The following is a 23,836-nucleotide window of genomic DNA, read 5'->3' on the forward strand; positions in this document are numbered from 1 at the left end:
AATAATGTTGCATTGTGATGAATGGTATTGCATTCAGATTTTAATTCTGGAAATTTTTTTATTGATGTAAAGGCCTTGCATCTATTAACTGGAGAATAGAGAATTACATTGAAGCGTTAAAAGGCAATGTTGGATACAAGATGGCAAAGACTGATAATATTCAGAGTACTGAAAGCAAAATTGCAAAGAGACTTCATGGACAAATGCAGTATAATCACATATAAAATTATATCTAAATTAGAGAAGTTCTGAAAGAAACCTGGTTTAGCCTCTATTCAAGAAGTAATGGGATAAACTAGCTTTCTTGTATTTTCCTTTCAGAAAGAGAGGCTATTCAGGCATCAGGTCTGAGCCAATTCACAGCAAATCCCACTTCCCCCATTTGTTTTTCTGGAGCAGATTCTGTCTCACGTGCCCAACTCTGTTCTAATTCTCCTATCACCCACTGACACACGGGGTAATTTACTGTACCAATTAACTTAACAACCAACACATCTTTGAGGAGAAAACGTGGCACCCCATGTGGTCACAAGAGGAGCATACAAAATTGACACACCTCCGTGTCAGAGTTAGGGATTGAACGTGAGTCACTGGGGGTGTGAGGCAGCAGCTCTACTTTGAAAAATGCCAAGAGAGGCAGATAATCAGGATTGTTGTGCTCAATTTTAAAAACAAAATTGTTCGTCGGTGATCTTAATGGAAATGAATCTGCACAGAATATCTGCAGTGTTGGGATTGTCCTTTTTGTCCTTGAGGTCTGTGGTCAGAGTCAGGCTGCGTAGTAAACTTTGAGAGGAGAACAAAATAGCAAATATTGGCAGTTTGTGTGAAGATAAAATAATAGGCAATCATATTGTTCTTAAAGGAACAATTTGTTTCCCAAATCTTACTAACCACCAAATTATTGGCTGAGTTGTATGGGAATCCAGATACTGAAACAGGTTTAATAAGATTGGTATATATTGTGAAATTTGTTGTTATGCAGTAGCGGTACATTGCAATATCTAATAAAAACTGTAAATTACAGTAGTATGTAATTACTGTAATTTACAGTAGTTAATTTTATATAGTTAATTAAGTATACAAAAAGAAATAAAAGTAGTAAGTTAGTGTTCATGGGTTCAATGTCAAATCAGAAATCTGATGCAGAAGAGAAAAAGGTGTTCCTGAATCCTCGAGTGTTGTCTCCAGGCTCCTGTGCCTCCTTCCTGATGGTAGCCATGGGAAGAGGGCATGCCCTGGGCGATGAGGGTTCTTAATGATGAATCCCACCTTTCTGAGGCACCACTTGCTGCAGAGGCTAGCGCCCATGATAATTTTGTTTAAATTTCTGCTAACACTACCGAGGTAATTTTCTATCCTTTGTCTCCTTCCTCCTTCCTATTGGCTGCTTCTGTATTAATGTACCTCTAAATCTCCGTGTAGCAAGTGTAGAAATGGGAAAACCCCATTGTATTGTGGGAAGGATAATGGAACTTGGATTATTCGAGGCCAAGGTATCGATGGGTTTGTCCATTCCTCTTTGTTCGACTTGTAGCTCTCATGTCTCAATATCACCAAGACCAAGGAGATGGTGGTGGACTTTAGGAGATCTAGGCCTCATATGGAGCCAGTGATCATTAATGGAGAATGTGTGGAGCAGGTTAAGACCTACAAGTATCTGGGAGTACAGTTAGACGAGAAGCTAGACTGGACTGCCAACACAGATGCCTTGTGCAGGAAGGCACAGAGTCGACTGTACTTCCTAAGAAGGTTGGCGTCATTCAATGTCTGTAGTGAGATGCTGAAGATGTTCTATAGGTCAGTTGTGGAGAGCGCCCTCTTCTTTGTGGTGGCGTGTTGGGGAGGAAGCATTAAGAAGAGGGACGCCTCACGTCTTAATAAGCTGGTAAGGAAGGCGGGCTCTGTCGTGGGCAAAGTACTGGAGGGTTTAACATCGGTAGCTGAGCGAAGGGCGCTGAGTAGGCTACGGTCAATTATGGATAACTCTGAACATCCTCTACATAGCACCATCCAGAGACAGAGAAGCAGTTTCAGCGACAGGTTACTATCAATGCAATGCTCCTCAGACAGGATGAAGAGGTCAATACTCCCCAATGCCATTAGGCTTTACAATTCTACCGCCAGGACTTAAGAACTTTTTAAAAGCTATTATTAATGCTTTTTGAGATAGTGATTTAGATGCATATCATATTTTTTACTGAGTTAAGTATTGTATGTAATTAGTTTTGCTACAACAAGTGTATGGGACATTGGAAAAAAAAGTTGAATTTCCCCATGGGGATGAATAAAGTATCTATCTATCTATCTATCTATCTAAAGCACTTCACTAAGATATTCACCAAACTCCAAGTATTGACTGTAACACAATAAAAAGACATTGTGGTGACCCACTTTCTGCGCAGGCAACCGGCTCACAAATAGCCAGCGTGCGGGGTGAGACTTTGGTAATGCACCTCTGATGTAATTTCCGCCCAGAGAGGGCGGGCGCTAGGGATTAAATGCCAGCGCCGCGAAGTTTGAATAAAATAGTCTCGAAACGACTTACTGACTGCGTGTCGTCTCTAGCTCTGTATGTAGTACATCGCTACATTGGTTACCCCGACGGTCCAAACGGGATTTAGACCAAAGATAATCGACTCTTCATCTGTTCACGCAGTTTCGCTAAAACTGCCGACTTTCTGGACGCTGCGACCACGCGTGTGGTTTAGCCAAGCAGAAGCCCAGTTCCAGATTCGGCAGATATCCTCTGATTCCACGCGTTACTACCACGTGGTGAGCTCCCTTGACCAGGAGATGGCCGCCCAGGTTGCGGATTTCATACAGTCGCCCCCAGACGAAGGCAAATATGAAACATTCAAAGTGCTGCTCATTGGGACCTTTGGCCTCTCACGGCATGAGCGGGATGCCTGCCTGCTTCACCTGGACGGTTTGGGAGACAGGCTGCCGTCAGCATTGATGAACGAGATGCTGGCCCTGGCTGACGGACACAAGCCCTGCCTCATGTTCGAGCAAGCGTTCCTGGAGCAACTGCCCGAGGACATACACCTGCTGCTGGCCGACGCAGATTTCAGCGACCCCCGGAAGGTGGTGGCCCGGGCAGACGTGCTGTGGAAAGCCAAGAGGGAGAGCGTGGCGTCCGTCGGTCAGATTACCAGGCCACGTGCCCAACAGCGTGGTACATCGCTACAACATTACAATTTTATCTGAAATCTTTGCTATTTTTTAAGAAAGCTGATTCTGATATGACTTCCTCTTTAAGCATATCAGCAGAGATTGTAAAAGGCTACACAATCAGTTGCTAAAATTATGTCTATGTATGCACTTGTGTGTGAGTATTTATAGTGAACTTTTTAAGGATTGCAACTCGATTGCAACTCAATTGCAACTGTTTATATTTTAAACAGATTTGCTATTGTAACTTGATTCTGTTTTTGATACTGTTATGTTACTCATTGTTATCAGACAACAGCAACAATGTGAAGTTTCTTTTATCAACAGTTTAAGAACACCACCTTGTAAATGAAATCATAGTTCAAAGAGTGATGTTTGATTTGCATTGAGCGGCCCAATATGTGCATTTTTCGAAAGAAATGTGCCCTTCGCCAAAGGAAGATCAGTTGAGGGACTGATTTGAAATTTGACTAATTTAAGTATGATGAAGCTCAACTCATTTTGTTACTTCCATAGAGCAAACACCTTTTCTGTATTTGTATGGTTACAGGCAAAAATATGCTTTTTCCATAGTGTTATTGTTATTTTTTTGCAGTTGAAATCCCTATAGTAATAGTACAGCACAGAAACAACCCTGTATCTGCACCAGAGCATTTAAACTTAGAGCTTGCTGGAAATTTTATATGACCTTCAACTTTTTATCCACACTTGTTCTAAAAAGTGTTTTTGAAAAATGACTTGGATGCTCCTGATTTTTCATGGCCCATTTGGCCATAATCACATACTGTACTGGCTTTTAAGCTCATTTTAAAAACTTGGAGAGCCGGTTTCTCCATTCCATTTTAAAATTGCCATTGATTTGAAAATTATTTCAGATTTACATTTTACCTACTTTTACCTTTTTGCCACTTTTTGCCTTAATGCCAACTTAGTGCACGAGTCTTCAATGAACTTTGCGCAGAAAGCAATTATTGAGTGCGCTTGGATCGTTGTCTTCAAGAACTCTTCACTTTGATAGTCTTCTTGGCTTGCTTTGTGTCTTCACTCTTTCTGGATGGCACAGATTTCCTGCAAGTGGTTCCAGATTGAACTTCAAATTGGAATACAGGAGATGCTGCAAAGCTTGTTAAAGTCTTTTGAAGGCCTGTTTTCATTGAGATCTGTGGTGAGCCCCCTTTACGAATAGCCACAGTAGCTGAGGAATGTATTTCCTTTGTACAATGTTGTTTCAATACGGCATATTTGTGTTTCTTCCATGAGCCTACTACTGGAACACCTACTTAACTACAGTGATGCTGATTAAATCATTGTTCCTTGTCAGGATTGTATGATTTGGAGATCTTTCATTGATCGAGAGCGAGTGTGTGTGTGTGTTTTGAATAACCAGAGGCAATATTAAGAAAGTCAAATTTTTCTGTTGGATACCTGCGATTTTGATTATTGTCGACCAGTAAATGCTTGGGAAAAACAGGATGCATGGAATTATTCTTCTGTTATCGTGCGAGTTTCTAAGGGGCAAATGTAAGCACTTATAACATAAGCACAATGTTCCACTCGTTATCTTTACGTACAACTTTGAACATGAATGTTAGAATATTGCAAAGAGAATCAGAATCAGATTTGTCTCTTGCTTTGTGGCACCAGTGCAGTAGAAGACACAACAAATTCACTATAGGTTACGAAAAATAAATAGTGCAAGAGAGTTCCGAAATCCACTGGAAGGATTATCTGATAGTACTGTGCTGGTATATGGCATTATTCTTCAGAGTATTGATGATAAAATTGTGATGGAGTTTAATTATGTATTTGTAAGAAACAGCTTGTCGTGGCTTCAGATGCAGATGGCTGGAATTTCAATCATCTCTTCAGCTCATCGAGTCTTTTTAACAGGTTATCAAATTCTCCATCCTTATTCCAACCCAGCACATATAATTCAGTAAATTTTTATTTTTGCTGTTATTTCCCAGTTTATTCCTAATGTGTAATTCTCTTTCATAGAAATGATTTAGCCAAGTCAACGTATTATAAATACGTGCTAATGGGGTGGAATTGTTGGGAGTGAAGGAAATTGTTCCACTCTTGTTTGGCAAAATGTGACAATTAAAGACAGAGTATGGCGCTAATTTGAAAGCAGATGTAAATTCACAAGCTAAATCAATTTTGTTGCACTGTGAATGTATTCTGAAAATGTTTAGTGTCCAAATGAGCCCAAGGTAAAATTGATTATATAGATCTATACTAAGGACATTATTCTCCATCATGGCAAACGTTTTGTTTATGACAAATCATCATTATATTTTTTCATTTTAAGTTTTGTGTTCATTTGTATTTATAGATTTTTGTTCTATTTTATTTTAATCATTTTCCTTTATTCTGTTTCCCATCTCCAGTACCTGCAGATGAAATGGCCTTTGATTGATGTACAGGCAGGGAGCCTACAGGGTAGGCAAGGACTGAAGGATGCTAGGTCCCCATCTCCAGCTCACATTGTTGTAAGTAGTGGCTAGATCCATTTTCTTTGCTTCAGTGGGATCATCTGGAACTGAATTGATTATTTAACGAAGTAGAATTTAAAGTGATGTTGAAGAGATGTAAAGTGGGTCTATTACTGTTAAAGTATACCTTGGGTTTTGCACAAGGATTCAGTGATACACTTGTGGCCTTGCTTTTCAGGTCTGTCTTCACCATTATTCTGTTTAAATGACTGTAATTTTTGGAGGATTAATTGATTAACAAGGGGACAACCGTGGATGCAGTTGGTGTCTCCTGCTCCTCTGCAAAGGGTATTGTTTTGCAGCTTTCTCCAAAAAAAAATCAATGATCAGGCAGACATCTATCAATGGGATTTAAAATTAGATTTTTGTTGTAACAGGATCCTTTAAAATATTGTCTTGCCCCTTGAAGTGTATTTACATTTCTAAACGTGTGCAAGTTCAACAGCTCCTCTGGCCCTAAAAACTAATTTTGTGTATGTAGAATTCTCTCTGCTGAACATTTTTGAGTTCACTGCCTTTTAAGATGTATCTTTTGATACCTTATTTGTAACAATTTACTGTAATCTCTGAATATATCTTGACTTTTGAAAAATGGTTAGTTATTTAAAATTGTGTTTTCTATTTCCTCGTTTGTTCTCTGCAAGTGTGAAAGGCTGCTAAGTGCCTTCAAAGACATCATTGTTGGTGAATGCCAGGTATTTTTTTGAACTAGTAGCCATCAGCTTCTGAAAAGGCAAAATTCATGCCACCGAGTTCATTTGATCTCTGTGTGCTGTTTTGTATGACAACAGCAAGTGCTATTGTAACAGCACTGTGCATAATCTCTCACTCAGTGTCAGCAAGACCAAGGAGCTGATTATTGACTATAGGAGGAAGAAACCAGAGGTCTATCAGCCAGTTCTCATCGGAGGATCAGAGGTGGAGATGGTCAGTGGCTTTAAATTCTTTGGTGTTATCATTTCAGAGCCCAGGGTCCGCGCGTAAGTGACATTACAGAGAAAACACATCAGTGCCTCTGCTTAAAAGCCTGCAAAGATTCGGCATGTCATCTGAAACCTTAACAAACTTCTACAGATGTGCGGTAGAGAGTATATTGACTGGCTGCATCGTGGACTGGTATGGAAACACTAGTGCCCCTGAATGGAAAAGTCTACAAAAAGTAATGGATACACCTCAGTACGTCACGGGTAAAGCTCTCTCCACCATTTACCACATCTGTATGGAGCGTTGATGCAGGAAAGCAGCTTCCATAATCAAGGACTGCACCATCCAGGCCATGCTCTCTTCTCACTGCTGCCATCAGGAAGGAGGTACAGGAGCCTCAGGACCCAAACCGACAGGCTCAGGAACAGTAATTACCCCTCACCCATCAGCCTCTTGAACCAGAGGGGATAACTTCACTCACCCCATCACTGAACAGTTTCCACGAACTGTGGACTCACTTTTAAGGACCCTTCATCTGGATATTTATTGCTTGTTTATTATTATTATTATTCCTTTCTGTATTTGCACAGTTTTTTGTCTTTTGCAGATGGGTTGTTTGTCCATCTTGTTGGCTGTAGTCTTTCACTGATTCTATTGTTTCTTTGTATTTACTGTGAATACCCACAAGAAAATGAAAAACAAGAACTTCTGCAGATGCTGGAAATCCACAGCAAAGTGCACAAAATACTGGCAGAACTGAGCAGATCAGGCAGCATCCTGAATACCTGGAAGAAACCCTTGCATTCCATGGAGAGGACATACAAACTTCCTGTTTCACTCTGATCATTGTGCTAGCACTAACAGAAATTGTTCTGATGGAATCTGAACACTAGAATTCATAGGACAATGGGGGGAATAATAATCTCGGGGTTGTATATGGTGACATTTATATACTTTGATAATAGATTTACTTTGAACTTTGAATTTAACCTTGATGATGGTGTATGATCCTGAAACTAATGAATCCAATGGACAATAAAAATGCTGCTTCCTGAATACTTTTGGGTGTATCTTAATGGATTTTGGACTGCTGATCCTGAAAATCGCCATGAAGCTTCTCCATCACACAGCATTTTGTTTTAAAATCACCTAACCTGTTATTTCAATTCTTAATTCAAGTCACAATAATTGATACCAAGATTAAGGAAAGCATATTTTTGTTGGTCCACAAATCACACAGGTCATTAATGACGGCCAGTTGAAGAACTTCTAATGGGACTGGAGAAAATCGCATGAAAGGCATTCAAGGATGTTGTTGAAATTTTTCTTGGCAACTACAGAACATCAAGCTGTGTGCAGCTGGTTGACAACATGCTTCAAGCATACAAAACAACAAAGTGCAAAATGTCACTAAAGATTCATTTTCTGCATTCCCATTTTAGATTTTTCCCTGCAAATCTCTGTGCTGTCAGTGATGGGCATGGTGAAAAGTTTCACCAGGACATTGCAGTCATGAAGATATGGTATGAAGGCAACCGGAATCCATCCATGGTGGCTGATTATTGTTGGACACTTAAGTGAGAAGCCTCAGACACTGAGTACGAACAAAAATCAACAACAACTATTGCCGAGCGTCAGCACTGTTATGCAATTCAATAAATTTTAATTTCTTCTTTGTTTAAATTCCTACGTGATACAAGTAGTCTGAAATTATATTAGTTTTCACCTTCAAGTGGGCTATCATAAAGAAATAAAAACCCGAGGAAGCAACACATTTGGAAAAAAGTTGTTGTCCAGTGATAGACAAGAGCTGCTTCCTTTGGGTGTTGCTGGGAAGGGCAGTGTGGAACTTCTTGAAAGGTGTTCTCATTTTTTTTTCTTGGTAACTCCACTTAAAGTTCCATTTTCTAGTTTCTCTTTTTTCAGAAAAACTTACGAATCCTCTGTGGAAAAAGAACTCTATTTATTAGTCGAACTTGGGTTACCAGTTGATCATATGAAAACGATGCTTCTGATTACAAGAAGCTTTGTTCTTTCAGAAAGATTGCTGACTATTGTATTCTCCTTTGCATCTCGTATCAAACTGACTTATCACCACTATCTGATGGGAGATTTGTTTTGGGCGAAGCAGTACAGCAGAAATATGAATCCCAGATTGGCCTGTACAGCCACCAATGGACAACCCCTTAGGAGCATGTCATATTGGATGCAAGTGATCACACTTCTATTGTAGTTCAAAGACAAATCTATCAATTACAGAAATGAATAATACAAAAAAAGAACAGCAAGGTACAGCCCACGGATTCATAGACCATCCAGAAATCTGATTGCTCACCAACTCCACGGTTGACCTCTCATTGAAGAATAATGTGTGTTCTCCCGACTTCTTGGAGTACATGGTTACTTCTTGGGTCTTGCTGATGTTCAGTGCAAAGTTGTTGCCATGACACTAAACCAGCAGGTCTACCTTGTTCCTGTAGACCACCTCGTTGCCCTCTTAGAAGTCTACCAACCACTCTTTGTGATATTGGCTGACGGTATTTACAATCACGGTGAAATCAAGGTCTGACCATGGCAAATCTTGATTTTCTTTTTACTGTCTCCTGTTCCTCATACACAACTTGTGTAAAATTGGCAACATGATAACATACAAAATAAAAAATCTGCCGTGGAACCATGATTTTAAAGTTCTCTTCTGCAACCGTGCTTGGAAACAGCAAAGGTTTCAAAGTAAAAGTTTTGCTGCTGGAGCTGCACTGTTATATATACTAGTCACTTGTAACGTGATATTGGGAAGTATGGTCCGTACATGGATTCCTGACATTTATCCTGCCAAGCGTGCCTCTTATCCCAGCGACAGATTTGTAGATCCTGATTTTGGGGGGCCTGTGAGTTTGTCGCTGTGATAAGGGAGCCAGATTTATCAGGGATAACTGCCAGGAGCAAGCTCATGGGCATCGCTCTCCTGGGATGTGCATTAGAATGATAATGGTGCAAATATAGCAGTGGAGTTGTGCAAGTCCTGGATGTTTTCTCCTGCAGCTTTGCTGCTTTGCATTCATAAGCATGAGAGAACACTGAGTAATGCTCTTTGCTCTGTTTCAGTGACAATCTAGATACTACAGTCTATTCTTCTTCCACTCACCCAAAAACTTTGCACAGCACAACAACAACTAACCAGTACTTACATTGCACTATGTTATCATCAAGCCCTGATTGATTGTGTAGTTGATAAATTTATAATTTAGTTATGGAATAAGCTATTTATCTTAAAAGCCTGGAGGCAGCTCTGTGATAGCTATCTGGTCACATCTATCCTGCTGTCTTCTCGCTCTCCTCCTCTGCCCTCCCCCTCTCACTTTAGATTGTAGATTCACTTGTAAATTTTCAGTGAAAGTAAATTAAATTTTTTTTCAGTTTATGTATTCAGCAAGAAGCTTCTCTCCCTAACAGGGCCGAATAAATTGATGACTGTTCCTTATTGCCGAAGTGTTCTAAATAATTGCTCTGTTAGGGTTGCACATGGGATTTTTGTGACTGACTAAACTTCAGGAAATATTATGAAAGGAAAACTTTGTTCTATTAAAATAATTTTGTTCGACGCTTTTCGTATCACATGCAGGTATACTTTCTGAGCGAAAGACTGGTGTGCAGGGGAGATTTTTTTTATTTAGAAATATCATGTGGAATAGGCCCTTCTGGCCCTTTGAGCTGCACTACCAGCAACCCCAGAACTGACCCTGGCCTAATCATGTACCAACCAGTACGTCTTTGGACTGTGGGAGGAAACCCTCGCAGACACAGGGAGGACATAGAAACTCCTGAATTCACTTCTGACCATGCCAATAGTACTAAAAAAAAAATTGTTCCAACCCAAACTGAATAAAAACACACTGACTTCATGGGGCATTGAAAGACTTCTGTTACATGAGGCTGATGTTTTACCCACTTTCTTTGCAGTGCAAGAATATTTGGAGTTTTGTATGGAATCAGTTACTCAATATTTTGTGTTTCTGTATTTAAAGCTTTGTGTTTGAATGTTGCAGATGGTTTAAATTTTTGTTCCTATGCAAACTATTATTTTAAGTGAAATAAGATATATCATTTATAAAGTATTATCATTGAAATCTATTGAATAATGAAAGGCCCAGATGAGTGGATGTAGAGAGGACGTTTCCTATAGTGGAGGAGTTTAGGACCAGAGGGCACAGCCTCAGAAAAGAAGAGTGTCTCTTTAGAATAGAGATGAGGAGGAGCATTAAACAGAGGGTGGTGAATCTGTGGAATTCATTACCACAGATTGCTCCGGAGGTCAAATTATTGGGTATATTTTATGCAGAGTTTGATAAGTTCTTGAATAATAAGAGTGTCAAAGATTATGGGGAGAAGTTGGGATCAAGAGAGATAGTAAACCAGCTATGATTGAATGGTGGAACAGACTTGATGGGCCAAATGGCCTAATTCTGCTACTTGATATTATTGCCTTATAAAATGGAAATGATTTACTAGACAAATGCATTTGTTTATCTCTCTATGCTCACTTCATCTGTAGTAGAAATAGTCCAAATCCAGATTCATGGTGAACCCTTTCACATACACTACTGGCTTTGTTCCATGGATATTTAGAATGCTGTGATTTAAAACTAAATCAAAATGCATTTATAATTTTGTTATAGACAGTAAGCAGAGAGTGCTTTTACGGTGAGATGTCAATAATTATGCAGCTATTTCACATCCAACATTTGCAATTTAGTAACATGTTTTTCTCTAAAATTCTGAACATACCTCTCTCTGAACACTGATGTCTTGTCTGAATGCCAGATACTGTTATGTTAGTTGACTGCAGTTGGAAATATTTTCAATACTTGAGTTCACCACATAGTGTGGGATTTCTCACAAAACATTGCTTTGTGATTTAGAGGAGCTAATATTAATTACTGTTGTTCCATCCCCATCACCCCCCTCCCACCACATAAAATGATATCAAAATTAGAGATTTATGCTGGCTGTTAGCATATATTTCTTGGCTCAGGCCCAACAAAATGTTACTGCTAACAGTTGTGATTTTGATACAGTATCTGTGAGGATAAGTACTAAAGCAATTTACTTGGAAATCAAAACTGAAATTATGAACAGCTTTGTTCATATCTTTCAAATATTCTAACACCCTGTTGTAATTGTTGCCACAGTGATATGCTGAGTCAGAGGTAGGAAGTTATACAACTTTGAAATGGTGCTGTTGAAATGTGCACACATAAACCATTCCTTAATTTGTCATCCTTAGACACTGATCTGTGTCAGTAGGAATATGTATTGCTGTTCACTGTTGACTAACCCATTTATATTAAATCTAACTTAATCTCCTTTTTATAGTCCCCATAATCCTAAAAGAGACAAGCTGAAGGGATGCAATCGCAACTTTCTTGGCTTGGTGCATTGGCATAAAGAGTGACAATAAAAATATCAGTGATTTCTTTTGGATGGTATGACTATTATTGAGCAATGCATCATCTCAACTGGATTTATGATAATGGTTCAATTTAATTTCAGAGAATGTTTGCAGTTTACAACCTGAAATTCTTGCTCATCACAGACATCCACAAAACAAGAAAAACTCCAATGACAGAAAAGGTTAGAACCCCAAAACCCCCCTCTCATGGCAAGCAGGAAGAAAAGCATCAGTGCATTCCCCCCCCCCACTCCAGCAAAAGCATTAACCCCTGCCACCCACCACACAAGCAATAGGAAGACACTCTCTCCCCTCGCAGAGAGCATGATTATAGAGCCCATCAAAAACTGTCTATCCCAACACTTCGACATCTCACAGGCTGTCTCTCACTAGTGACAAGAGAGAGCTTTAAAAGTGAAAATAGCCTATCTATCAGTAATGTGTTTATAATTTTCCTGCATTCCATTGATTGCAAGCTATCGGAATTGTTGTTTTATTGTTTTGATGAGTTTTTAATCATGACTGTACTTGCTGGCAGTATTTCAGGTGTTTTATTTAAGCACTGCTATTTGTGATGGCTCGGACACAACTGTATTCAGCCAAGCTGTAAAACTAGTACATAACACCAGTGCCAGGGATCCTACTCCTGTCAAGGTGCACCGTGCTACGCAGTTAATACCTAGTCATGTTCTCATTATTAAGAAAGAATGTGCTCTGTGTCTTTTATTGATCAGAAGACTAACGTATATTGAGAAGCATAAAAACAGGGAAAAACAAAGTTACTAAAATCTTTAAGTTTTTCTTGCTAGGTTGAGTGTCAAGCTAGTAACGCGGTAACTCGGCCTTGTTTAAAAAACCCCCCAGACAAAATGCTAAAGAAACGGCAAAGTTGCCACCTGATAAGCCACAAGAGGGATCACAACAATTTATGACACAAGTTAGGAAGTAAGCAGTTATAAAGCTACTACCACTTCGTACATGATGAGACCTGGGTGATGGCCGGGAGTTCAGTAGCCTTGTGGCCTGGGGGGAGAAGGTGTTTCCAATCCTAACAGTTCTTGTCCTAATCTTATTGTATCTCTTGCCTGATGGTAGGAGTCAGAGATTGTTGGATGGATGGGAGGGATCATTGATAATGCTAAGCACCTTGCAAATGCAGTACTCCTGATAAATCTCAGTTGGGTGGAAGGGAGACCCCGATGTAATTGAAAAGAAATTGCTTTAGCATCAGCACAACTAATGCCATTTATCATTAAGACTTACAAGTTGTACAGGAAGATGGAGCTACAGCAGAAGACCTTGCAAATTTGGAACATTGTTGTTCTTAAAAACATTTTTTAAAATGGCAAATTCACTGTGGCAGAGTGTCATGCAAAAATGATGCCACAGATCTGACCCTGGCTGATGAGTTTCGTATTCTTGATGTTCTGCCATTGATGGTACTGCTGATGTAAACAGGGCCTGATGTTTAGTTACTGATGGTTTTGTCCCAATATGTGTTCTCAGGTTTGTTTTTGGTCCTTGTAAATCTGAGTGCTTAAGAGAACCTCAGCTTAGGTGGGTTAAATGCCCACTTTGAGTAAAACACAACCAAATCAAAAGATGCCAAAATAATTGCATCTGACAAAATCTTTACTTTCTTTCATAGAAATGTGTACACCTTTTTTAAAAAAAAAATTATGCCACGTTTTCTCCCTCCCTCACTCTACTTCTGTCCGCCTCCAACACCACTCTTACTTGCCAGTTCATCTCAAATTTGAGCTGCTTTACTCTAGATTCAGAGGCCTTTTGAAAGTGATTGTGACATTTTTAAAGTCATGACTGATTTGGTTGATGGTGTTGATATAATGATTTATTGGTGCAAAAAAAACTTTATTTAGATAGGACTTTAAAGATTTTTCCAATCGAAGCAGAAATATTCTTGACTTTGTCCAGTGACATGAGAATCAGGTTTAATATCACTGGCATATGTTATGAAATTTTGTTTTCTTTGCAACAATACAATGCAATACATGATAATAGAGAAAAAATGTTTGTTTATATATTTTTATTTTATATATATTGAATGGTTAAATGAGTAGGGCAAAAATATATATTTTTAAAAAAAGTCATGAGGTAGTGTTCATGGATTCAATGTCTATTCAGAAATTGGATGGTAGAAAGGAAGAAGCTATTCCTGAATTGTTGAGTATGTACCTTCAGGCTTCTGTACCCTTCTACCTCCTTCCTGATGGCAGCAATGAGAACAAGGCATGACCTGGGATGATGGGGTACTTAATGATGGATGCCACCTTTTGAGGCATCGCTCCTTGAAGATGTCTTGGATACTGTGCAGACGAGTGCCTTTCATGGAGTTTACAAGTCTCTGCAGCTTATTTTGATCTCGGCCCGAAACGTCGATAGCGCTTCTTCCTATAGATGCTGCCTGACCTGCTGTGTTCCACCAGCATTTTGTATGTGTTGCTTGAATTTCCAGCATCTGCAGATTTCCTCGTGTTGATCCTGTGCAGTAGCCTTCCCATACCAGATGGTGGTGCAGCCTGTTAGAATGTACATCTGAAGAAATCTGCAAGTGTCTTTGGTGACATACCAAATCTCCTCAAACTCCTAATGAAATATAGCTGTTTTTGTGCCTTCTTTGTAGCTGCATCAATATGTTGGGCCCAGGATAGATCCTTGGAGATACTGATACCCAGAAACTTGAAATTACTCATTTGGCTGTTGGTTGGGATTTCAGGAGAGTACCTAGGCCATCGCCCCACAGCTAACAAGCTATTTTAATCTTGCATGCCTTTTGCTAGATCTTGGATTTGTATGGAGACTATTAAGGTGGCTTGGCATTGTAAATGCAGAACACCCTTGGTGCACTGCCACTCCTAGAATTTCGACATTTTATCCAATTTCCAAATAAGCCTGAACACTTGAGGCAGGTTCCCTGTGTGTTGGGTTTTAGCAATTTGGCAAGGCCAGTGTTTATTTTCTTCTCTCTAACTGTTCAAGCTCATCTAAACACTGTAAACGAAACCGGTGTGGAAGTCCTGCTCCACTATCAGTCCAGTACCAACACTCATTTAACAATCTTGGTCTACTCAATTTCTTGATGTTCCATATCTCTATTTTCCTTCAACTAACACTGTGCTCTTAGGCAGGGGTTCCCAACCATTTTTATGCATCGGGCCAATAACATTAAGCAAGGAGTCCATGGACACCAGTTTCGGAACCCTGTCTTTGAGTTCTGTGTCTCAACGTTTGTTCCACTCTCAGCAGAGGTACCTTTTACTGTCCAGACCCCCCCCCCCCCAAAAAACATCTCAACAGGTCAAACAGTATCGATTTTATTTAATTTTAAACTTTGCACATTTTTGTAATCTCTGCCGCCTTCTGGTTCAGTGTCAGTTTTTACTGATAGTGCTCTTGTGATGTGCTTCTACGTTAGAAGTTCTATGTGAGCATATGTTTGTGTTGTCATAGTCTGGTGAGCATCAGGAAGGGAAAGGAATGAGAGGGTATGGAATAAAGGACACTCTATTAGTGTTTCCAGCTGCTCTCTTGGGGGTGGGGGAGTGTTGTCATTCTAACTTGGATTCCCTCTAAAGCTCTTGTGCCTTGCCCTTAAATGATACCCTCTAGTTGTAATCTCTGTAGTAGGGCAAACCTGGCTTCTGTTCCTCACACAGTCTCATATATTGCATTAGCTTTCTCATCCACCCGAAGACAATCAACCACTGTGATTTCACCGTACAACAAAATGATTCACGTTATCAAACGGAATGAATGAAGAAAGAAACTGAGTTTTCAGTTATGAAATAATTGTAATACATAGTGTTTTAACTTTTAATAGTTAACAACCCCTCCTCTTTTTCAACATTTTATAATATTTGAGGGAACTGAACTTCACTTAATGTTTTGGGAAATCATTATATTTGGAATTGTTTTCTATACCTGGCATTAAGAATGCCAATACGACAGTTTTCCACAGCAATGAACTTATAGAATAAAATTACACCCATTGCTTAATGTAAGACAGTGTCTTTTTCTTTTAATTTTGCCAGAATTAACTGTGCAGCAAATGGAGAGGATTTTCCAGATAGCTCATACAGTTAACTGTACCCTGTTGTAGCAATTTTCTTTACGGGGTTGGTAATCTAATTTTGTTACTTTGTGGTTTTTTTTCCAGAATAGTTGATTATAGGCCAGAAGATTTTGTTTGTTTTATAAATAGCAAATGTGTTAGTTTTAGAAAAAAACTTTACATTCTTCAACATGAGTTACAGTACTGTACAAAAGGTCTTGGGCACATGTATATAGCTGGTACTATATTTGTAAATGTGGAGTGGAGAGCAAATTTATAAATCTGACTGGAGCAAAGGATGTTGGGAATGGTGAGGGTGAAGTGCCGCGCGAGGGGTGTGGGACAGGTGGCAGAAAAGGAGTGCTGAGGGGTGTGAGGTGGTACAGGTACAGACACACCCAGCCCTGAGACACAAGTGAAGGTAATTTTATTCCAAACAATTGGTGCATCGATCATTACAGAATGTTTCTCTGGTGCTTCCTGTTCTCTCCCATCTTCCTTCCCCTTTTCCCAACCATGATTCCCCTCTCCCTGGCCCTTCCCACTGTCAGTCCACAATAGAAACCCATATCAGAATCAGATTTATCATTACTCATAAATGTCATGAATTTTCTTTTGTGTGGAAGCAGTACAGTGCAATACATAAAATTACTACAGTACTGTGCACAAAGTCTTGTGTGCCTTGCCTAAGACTTTTACACTATATCTTTGTGATTCTCTTACTGGTAACTTTCAATGCATTTCCATTTGAAGAGAATGATTGTTATTGCACTTAATGCTTATTTAAGCTTTTGGTTATGAAAGTTGTGTTATTTTTCCAAATGTATTTACTGTCGCAAGACGTGCAGTATCTGCAGTTTTGGCTGAATCTGTACTGAACTTGCCTCTCAGCATAACTCGTATCTTTAGCAAACTGGTCAAGCTGCAGTGAGCTGGCAGCTCTCAAAAGTAATGGCTGGTGGGGAGAACGCCTCGATTTAGCAGCACACCTTTAAAAAGTGAAATCTCAACATTCAGATCGTCCTCAATTTGTGTGCTTGTCTCTATGGAGTGCTTTTTATTTCATTGTATAACAACCTGAAGAACTTTGTGTTTGACCATGCTTCCCACGGTTTTAGGTGCCTCATATTATCACAAATGACTGAACATGGGCATTGAGTTTGCAAGAGTATTCTTCGGTTGGCATGAGGTAAGATGGTTGGTTTCCATCTAGAGCAGAAATTACTTGATGGCAGATGTGACTGGCATTTCAGTCTAATTTTTAAACTGATTTTCCCTACACGTTGAGGAGAGTTCTAGCCCCGTTATGGCTACCTCATCTAATCCGAAGCACAGATGATCATTTGAACGGAGTACTGGATATGGTACAGTGAGATGAAGGGCCTGATTCCTGGCTGTATTTGGCCTGGAAACTCAGTTTGTGTGGAGTCTTCTACAGGAATGTCTGGTATTTTATTTTAAAATTACTTGCCACAAATAATTGTGTAGAGAGAGAGAGAGAGAGAAGCAACTGACATGCAACAAACAGACTATTGTACAGATGAGAGAGAGAGAGGAAAAAGTCAGTGTAATGTAAAAGAAACAATTTGTTCAAAGAATGGAGGTAACAAATTGCAACAACTTCTCCTTCTCTTCCATTCCTCCAAAAAAAACCCAGCAATTACTCCAGAACAATGTATCAAGTAGGGATTAATTGACTATAAATTATACGCATAAAATCAAACTTCGTTACACACTGCTATATGTTCCCTAGTTTTGATTTGTGAAAAATGCCTAATTATCTCTATAGTGTATTGCAGACTTTTTAAAAATTATGTTTCACTTTTTTATTTTTCTAATTATTTGTGATTAAGTATTCTGGGGAATAACGAACAGATGCTACACTAGTGTTGTAAGTATTATCAAAGATCTGACTCCACTGTTGTATTTCCCAGTAGCCTTGTGCAAGACTGAAGCTGCACTGGAGATCACTTTACTCAACCACACTAGTCCTTGTAAAAGTGATATAATTAATCCTAGATGTCTACAATTTCCTACTTAAACTAAAGTGACAATTTTCTGAAATGCCATCCTTTCCAGGTTATAACATTGTATTACATGTATGAAAATGATTTTTCTTCTTAGCAATTGGCTTAAGTCTGTATCTTCCGGTTACCAACCCATATTGTAAATAAAACATTTTTGCTGATCTCTCCCAACACACCCTTGATTTTGAGAATTTTCATAAAATTTTGCATGTGAGAGCTGTGTTTCTCCATTTCAATGTAGTTTGCTCATTTCACCAGTCAGATATAAAGAATGTCTTCACAGATCAGATATTTAAGCTTTATTGCATTTAATGAAAAACAGATACCATTGTTTTGAATTAGTTTGAATAATTATTGCTGAATATGAAGTGTGTAAGTGGAGATCATTTTGATATCAGCCAGTGGGATGTTTCCTGAAGGAGGGTGACTTCTGTAAAGGTTGGCTGTCCAGTTTCATAATGCTGTAAAAAGCTATTTGCTGTCCTTTGCAGAGATTACCTTCATCTGTTGTCATTTGTGGGTTAAGGAATTGTTCATTGAAGCCCCGGACAGAAACTGGGGGATGCATTGATTTGGCTGTCTTTTGGGCTAATGAAAGCAACGTCACCCCAAAATTCAACTTGGTAGCAGCATCTTTTACCACCAGACTTACGAAGAAGGACCTTCTGACCAGTCATCTTTTGGGTTTTCTAAAGACTTGTCTGGAACCCAGTAGATTCTGCAGTGTCTTTGCCTAGTTCTAGAAACTGAAGAGGTTGAAAATCCCAATTTGTGGCTCATTTAATTTCAGACAAAATGCAGTCACATTACTGTGAAAAAGTCTTTGGCACATGTAAAACAGATTTAAATCTGTAAAGCCAAGTGAAGATATTCTTGTCTCTGAAAAGCAAAGTTGCTTTTAAAAAAATGAAATGGAAAGTTTCTAAATATGAAACATATTACTATAAAGAATAGTAAACAGTAAAAACAAAAACTAAATCAAATCGATATTTGGTGTGACCATATTTGAAACTACATCAATTCTCTTGGGTACACGGCTGTGCAATTTTGTAAGAAAATCGGCTGATGGTTGTTCTAAGCATCTTGGATAACTTGCCACAGTTCTTCTGCAGACTTTGGCTGTCTCACTTGCTTCAGTCTCTCCAGGTAATCCCGGACAGCTTCAATGATTTTGAGATCCGGTGTCTGGAGGTCTTACCATCTGAAATCACATTTTAAAAACCATATATAAAATCATAAACTATATTTAAAACATATAAGCTATATAAATATATATATTCTGGATTTCTTCTCTCCCCCCCCCTTCCCTTCCAGTCCTGAAGAACGTCAATTGTTTATTCATTTCCATGGATGTTGACTGGCCTGCTGAGTCCTCCAGTATTTTGTGTTTTGCTTAAAAAAAGTCTTGGGTGACTAAGACTTTGGCACAGTACTGTATGCAGAAATGGCTTCACACCTCTTTTTACTGACAATAACAAGAACGTTGCTTGTTCTTTCCCTGCAGGCTATAGTTTGCAAACAACAAGTACCATAACAGATGACTGTAGTAGAGGATAAAAAGTATGAAGTGGTCTGAATCACTACAAGCATGCGGTTTTATTTTGACAGAAGTGCATGTTGGAGAAGGTTATATTTCTAATATACTGTATTTGTACAAGTAGTTGAATGGGGAATTCTTATCTGAAAATTAAAGCACATCCTTCCTGGATTAGATTGAATTGCATTTACCCATATTGGGTTTTAGCAACTGAATGTTGAAAGTGACAACCTAGACCATAAACAAAAAAAAAGCTATTACTTCAGGAAGCTGGCTCACTAGACAATTCCACCGTTGTATTGGTGCGTTTTAAAGGCAGCAAGCAGATTTGCGGTTTAGATTTTTCTGGGATGGAAGGTGGAGAGTTGCAACACGAGTAGTTAGAGGAAAGCTGCAGGTTGTTGACAACATCAGTGGGACTGATTACTTTTCCCCTGCAGCTTGGTTAAATGGGATGGAGAAAAAAAACACCAGTAATTTCCCCTCCCTGAAACAAAAGCAGTAGAGAATGACTGTTCCACTTGAGCGGTAGAAGGAAAATTTAAAAAGAAAACTATGGAAGCATAGATTTGAGGTCACACAGACTGTGGAGTTTTAGAACAGCCCACTCTGAGCTCTACTGGGAAGGAATAATGTCTTCTTTTTCCTTCCTTGGTATTCTGTCTGAATGATAACAAGTAGCCTTTTTCATTCATAGAATGTTCATTTGTAACTGAGCTTAAAGAATAAAAAATTATAAATGATTATTCAACAAGACAGTGCCTCTTTGTTGACCCATCTAGGCTCTATTTCAAACCTATTTAAGAGTGAACTTGCACAATGGAATTCCCTCATTCTTCTTAGAAATTGGTCCCTTCACCCTTTAAACATAATTCAATCAATTAAATAAAAGGATAATTGGATGGTTTAAGACAGTGAAGTGATTCCTTATCAATCAGTGGGACATTTGGATAGAAATTATTGAAATATGCGAGGGCTGAATCTTGAGATGAGGAAGTTGCTGACTGTAACAATTTTTTCTCCGTTAAGGGCTGCCTCCTGTCGATTGATTGCAGAGCAGCATTGATCTTTAACAGAGCTATTTCTGCCACTCAGAGTGAATGGTCGCAAAGAAGTGACCTACCTCCCAAAAGAGCTTGCAGTGCATTCCTAAAGTTTTGTGGTGAATTCAACATCAGTGCTCAAGCTCACTAGAATGGCATACCCAGAATGGCATACCCAGAATGGCATACCCAGAATGGCATACCCAGCCAAATATTAAGTTCAAGTTTATACTGTCAAGAATGTTCATATACAGTCAAATGAAGCAACGTTCCTCCCGACCACGGAATATATATATATCGCACACAGCACATAAAGCGACATAATACCACATATAAGTTAATAATTCAAAATGCATGTGAAGTGCACAGCACAAGCAGACAGCTTGCGGTCCTAGCGACGAGACCTCAGCAATCGCAGGATGTTCATTAGTCTCACAGCCTGGTATTCCGAGTCCTGGTGCTCCTGTACCTCTAACTGTAGTCCAGGGTTTACGAGGCCTGGGGAGTTGGTACATGCCCATTGCATTTTGTGCCTAACAAAGTTACAGGTGCATGAGTTGTAGAAATATCTCAAATGCTTGTGCTTTGAATTCTGCAGTCCCTTTTTGAGGGAGGGGGAGTTATTAATGTTCAAGGTATGACAAAATCAATCAAAGCAGGTCTTTTGTGTGATTGCAGTTGATTAGCTTTACAAAGGTGCCACTATTTTAGCAACAAAACTGTTTTATACAGTATACTCTAATTCCCAGTGGCCAACAATTGATGAAAAGCCACACGTAAAAAGACAGCAAACAGCTAGTGTTAGGACAAAAATCTGCAAATACAAATAGTAAAAAAAAAATAAATAAGCAACAAATATCAAGCACAAGAGATGGTGAGCTGTTGAAAGTGAGGCCATAGGTTGTGGGAACAGTTCAGTGATGGGGTGAAACCATTTTAGTTTCTATTCTTATTCTGGCATGTTGGTCATGACCTCCTCTGGTGCCAAGATGAGGCCACCCTCATGGTGGAGGAGCAACATCCAACCTGATGATATGAATATCAATTTCTCCTAATGAATAAAATACCTGATTCCACTTCCTCTATTCCCCACTCTAATATTTTAGTACTCCTCACCTGCCTATTACCTCCCTATGGGTCTCCTCCCCTTTCTCCTACTGTCCACTTTCCTCTCCTATCCGATTCTTTCTTCTCCAGCCCTTGACCTTTCCCATCCACCTGGCTTCACCTATCACCTTCCAGCTAACCTTCTCCCCCCCCCGCCCCTCCCCCTCCACCTTTTAATTCAGGCATTTCCCCCCTTCCCTCTCAATCCTGAAGAAGAGTCTCGACCGAAAATGATGATTGTTTATTCCTGACCTGCTGAGATCCTCCAGCATTTTCTGTTACTTTCGACCTGCTGTATCTGCAGACTTTCTCATGTTTGTGAAGGTTTGATTTGAGTAGCTCACTTCCAAAATCTTAGGAATGAGAGGGGGGGGGGAAGGGGGGAAATATACAAAGCACAGAGCAGGGTCTAAAATACAAGTAGATGCATAAGCTTTGGTGGCAATCAGTAGCATGTTGGGTTGTTAATTACTTTTAGTGCAGTATCTTTGCACGCTTACGTTGATGCAAACAATTTTGAATAGAAAGTTTGGCCTTGAAATGATGCTGTTCAAGTAAAGAGGTGCGAGTCCATTAATCTTGGGTTGGTTCATTTCCACTGAAACACTTGAGTTTCAATGGAATGTAATAAACTTTAATTTGCAAGCAACCTGAAATTTTTTTCACCATTAGGTGAAACTGGAATTGGATAATGTTAATCGTCTGTCGGAAAGGGAGACAGGTCCATCAGTTCAGTCCCTTTTAGAGGGAGCGGGGTTAACGTTTATATAGCTGTTGACTAGTGCCTGCTGTACTGATGTGTTGGGCGTGAGTGGCTTGTCATTGGGAAATGGGTTCATTATTGCCGCTCTTAGTTGCCCAGCAAGGCAGAAAGCAATCGCACATTAGACGTCTGATAATTAGTTTGCTGCTAAATTATTTCACACAGTGGCAGATGAAATTTAATGCAGGAAAGTGCAAAGTGGTGCGTATTGGCAGGAAGAGCAAAGACAACACAGACCAAATGGTCATTTTACATCAGGAACGCAGAGAGCAGGGTATAAAAATTAAGTGGCAGAACAGATTGAGAAAGTGGCTAATAAAGCACGCAGGATCCTGGGTTTCACTGCTGCAATTGAACACAAAAGCTGCGATGTTATGTTTGTTCATTTGTTATGTGCCTTGTTGTGTGATGTGTGATCTTGGTCCTTCCATGACTGTGATTGTTTTTGACAAATTTTTCTACAGAAGTGGTTTGCCATTGCCTTCTTCTGGGCAGTGTCTTTGCAAGATGGGTGACCCCAGCCATTTCTATACTCTTCAGAGATTGTCTGTCTGGCGTCAGTGGTCACATAAGCAGGACTTGTGATATGCACCAGCTGCACCCATGACTTCATGTGACCCTGATCAGGGAGCTAAGCAAATGCTGCACCTTGCTCAAGGGTGATCTGCAGGCCAGCGGAGGGAAGGAGCACCTCACAGCTCCTTTGGTAGAGACGTATTTCCACCTTCCCACCCTATGGTATGTTTGAGACTAATACAGTATTCAATTCCAGTGGCCACATCTGGTCATCAAGTTTCCAGGGAGAGTGCAGAAAAGATCTACTGTGGAGGTTCTGAGGAAGAGAGTTTAGTTACAATAAAGATAGACAAGTGAAGCTGAAGAAGAAAAACGGAGGAGATGTTTGTGGTGGACAAGTTTAGAAAGGACATTAGATAAAAGCGGTTTCTGAGCATGGAAGTACACAGACCATGTCGGAACAGCTGTAATCTGTTGTTGCCAATGAGTGGTTACATTCTGCCTGAAAGAGTGCTGGTTTCATACTTCATAGTGGCTTTCAAATGAAAATATTTGAAAATTTAAAAGAAAGCTCATGGCATTTTGGGGGGGGGGGGGATTACAGTGGTTAAGTGTCTCCAGAAAGAACCAGCATAGACGCAAGTCCGTTGGTCTCCACCTGTCTGACAATGATTCTGTGGCAAAAGTTACATATCAAGAGCTTGTATGATGCCATTCCTAATTTCAGGC

At 39.6% G+C, this 23,836-nt stretch overlaps 1 protein-coding gene across 42 annotated transcripts in view; it reads left to right on the forward strand.

Moving 5' to 3' along the window:
* tcf7l2 (transcription factor 7 like 2) overlaps positions 1-23,836 on the forward strand; it is a 191,809-nt gene that overhangs the window by 70,399 nt on the left and 97,574 nt on the right. For 38 of the 42 annotated variants that reach the window (XR_012096141.1, XM_073027733.1, XM_073027735.1 and 35 more), the window contains exon 4: positions 5,565-5,666. The exons of the other annotated variants lie outside the window; for them this stretch is intronic. Coding sequence is in view for 37 of the 38 variants with exons in the window: in XM_073027733.1 (XP_072883834.1) it covers positions 5,565-5,666 (102 nt within the window). In the remaining variant the exon portion in view is untranslated. The remainder of the gene's footprint in view (positions 1-5,564; positions 5,667-23,836) is intronic. 42 annotated transcript variants of the gene reach the window in all.

The sequence above is a fragment of the Hemitrygon akajei genome, chromosome 23, assembly GCF_048418815.1.
Source record: "Hemitrygon akajei chromosome 23, sHemAka1.3, whole genome shotgun sequence".
NCBI lineage: Eukaryota > Metazoa > Chordata > Chondrichthyes > Myliobatiformes > Dasyatidae > Hemitrygon > Hemitrygon akajei.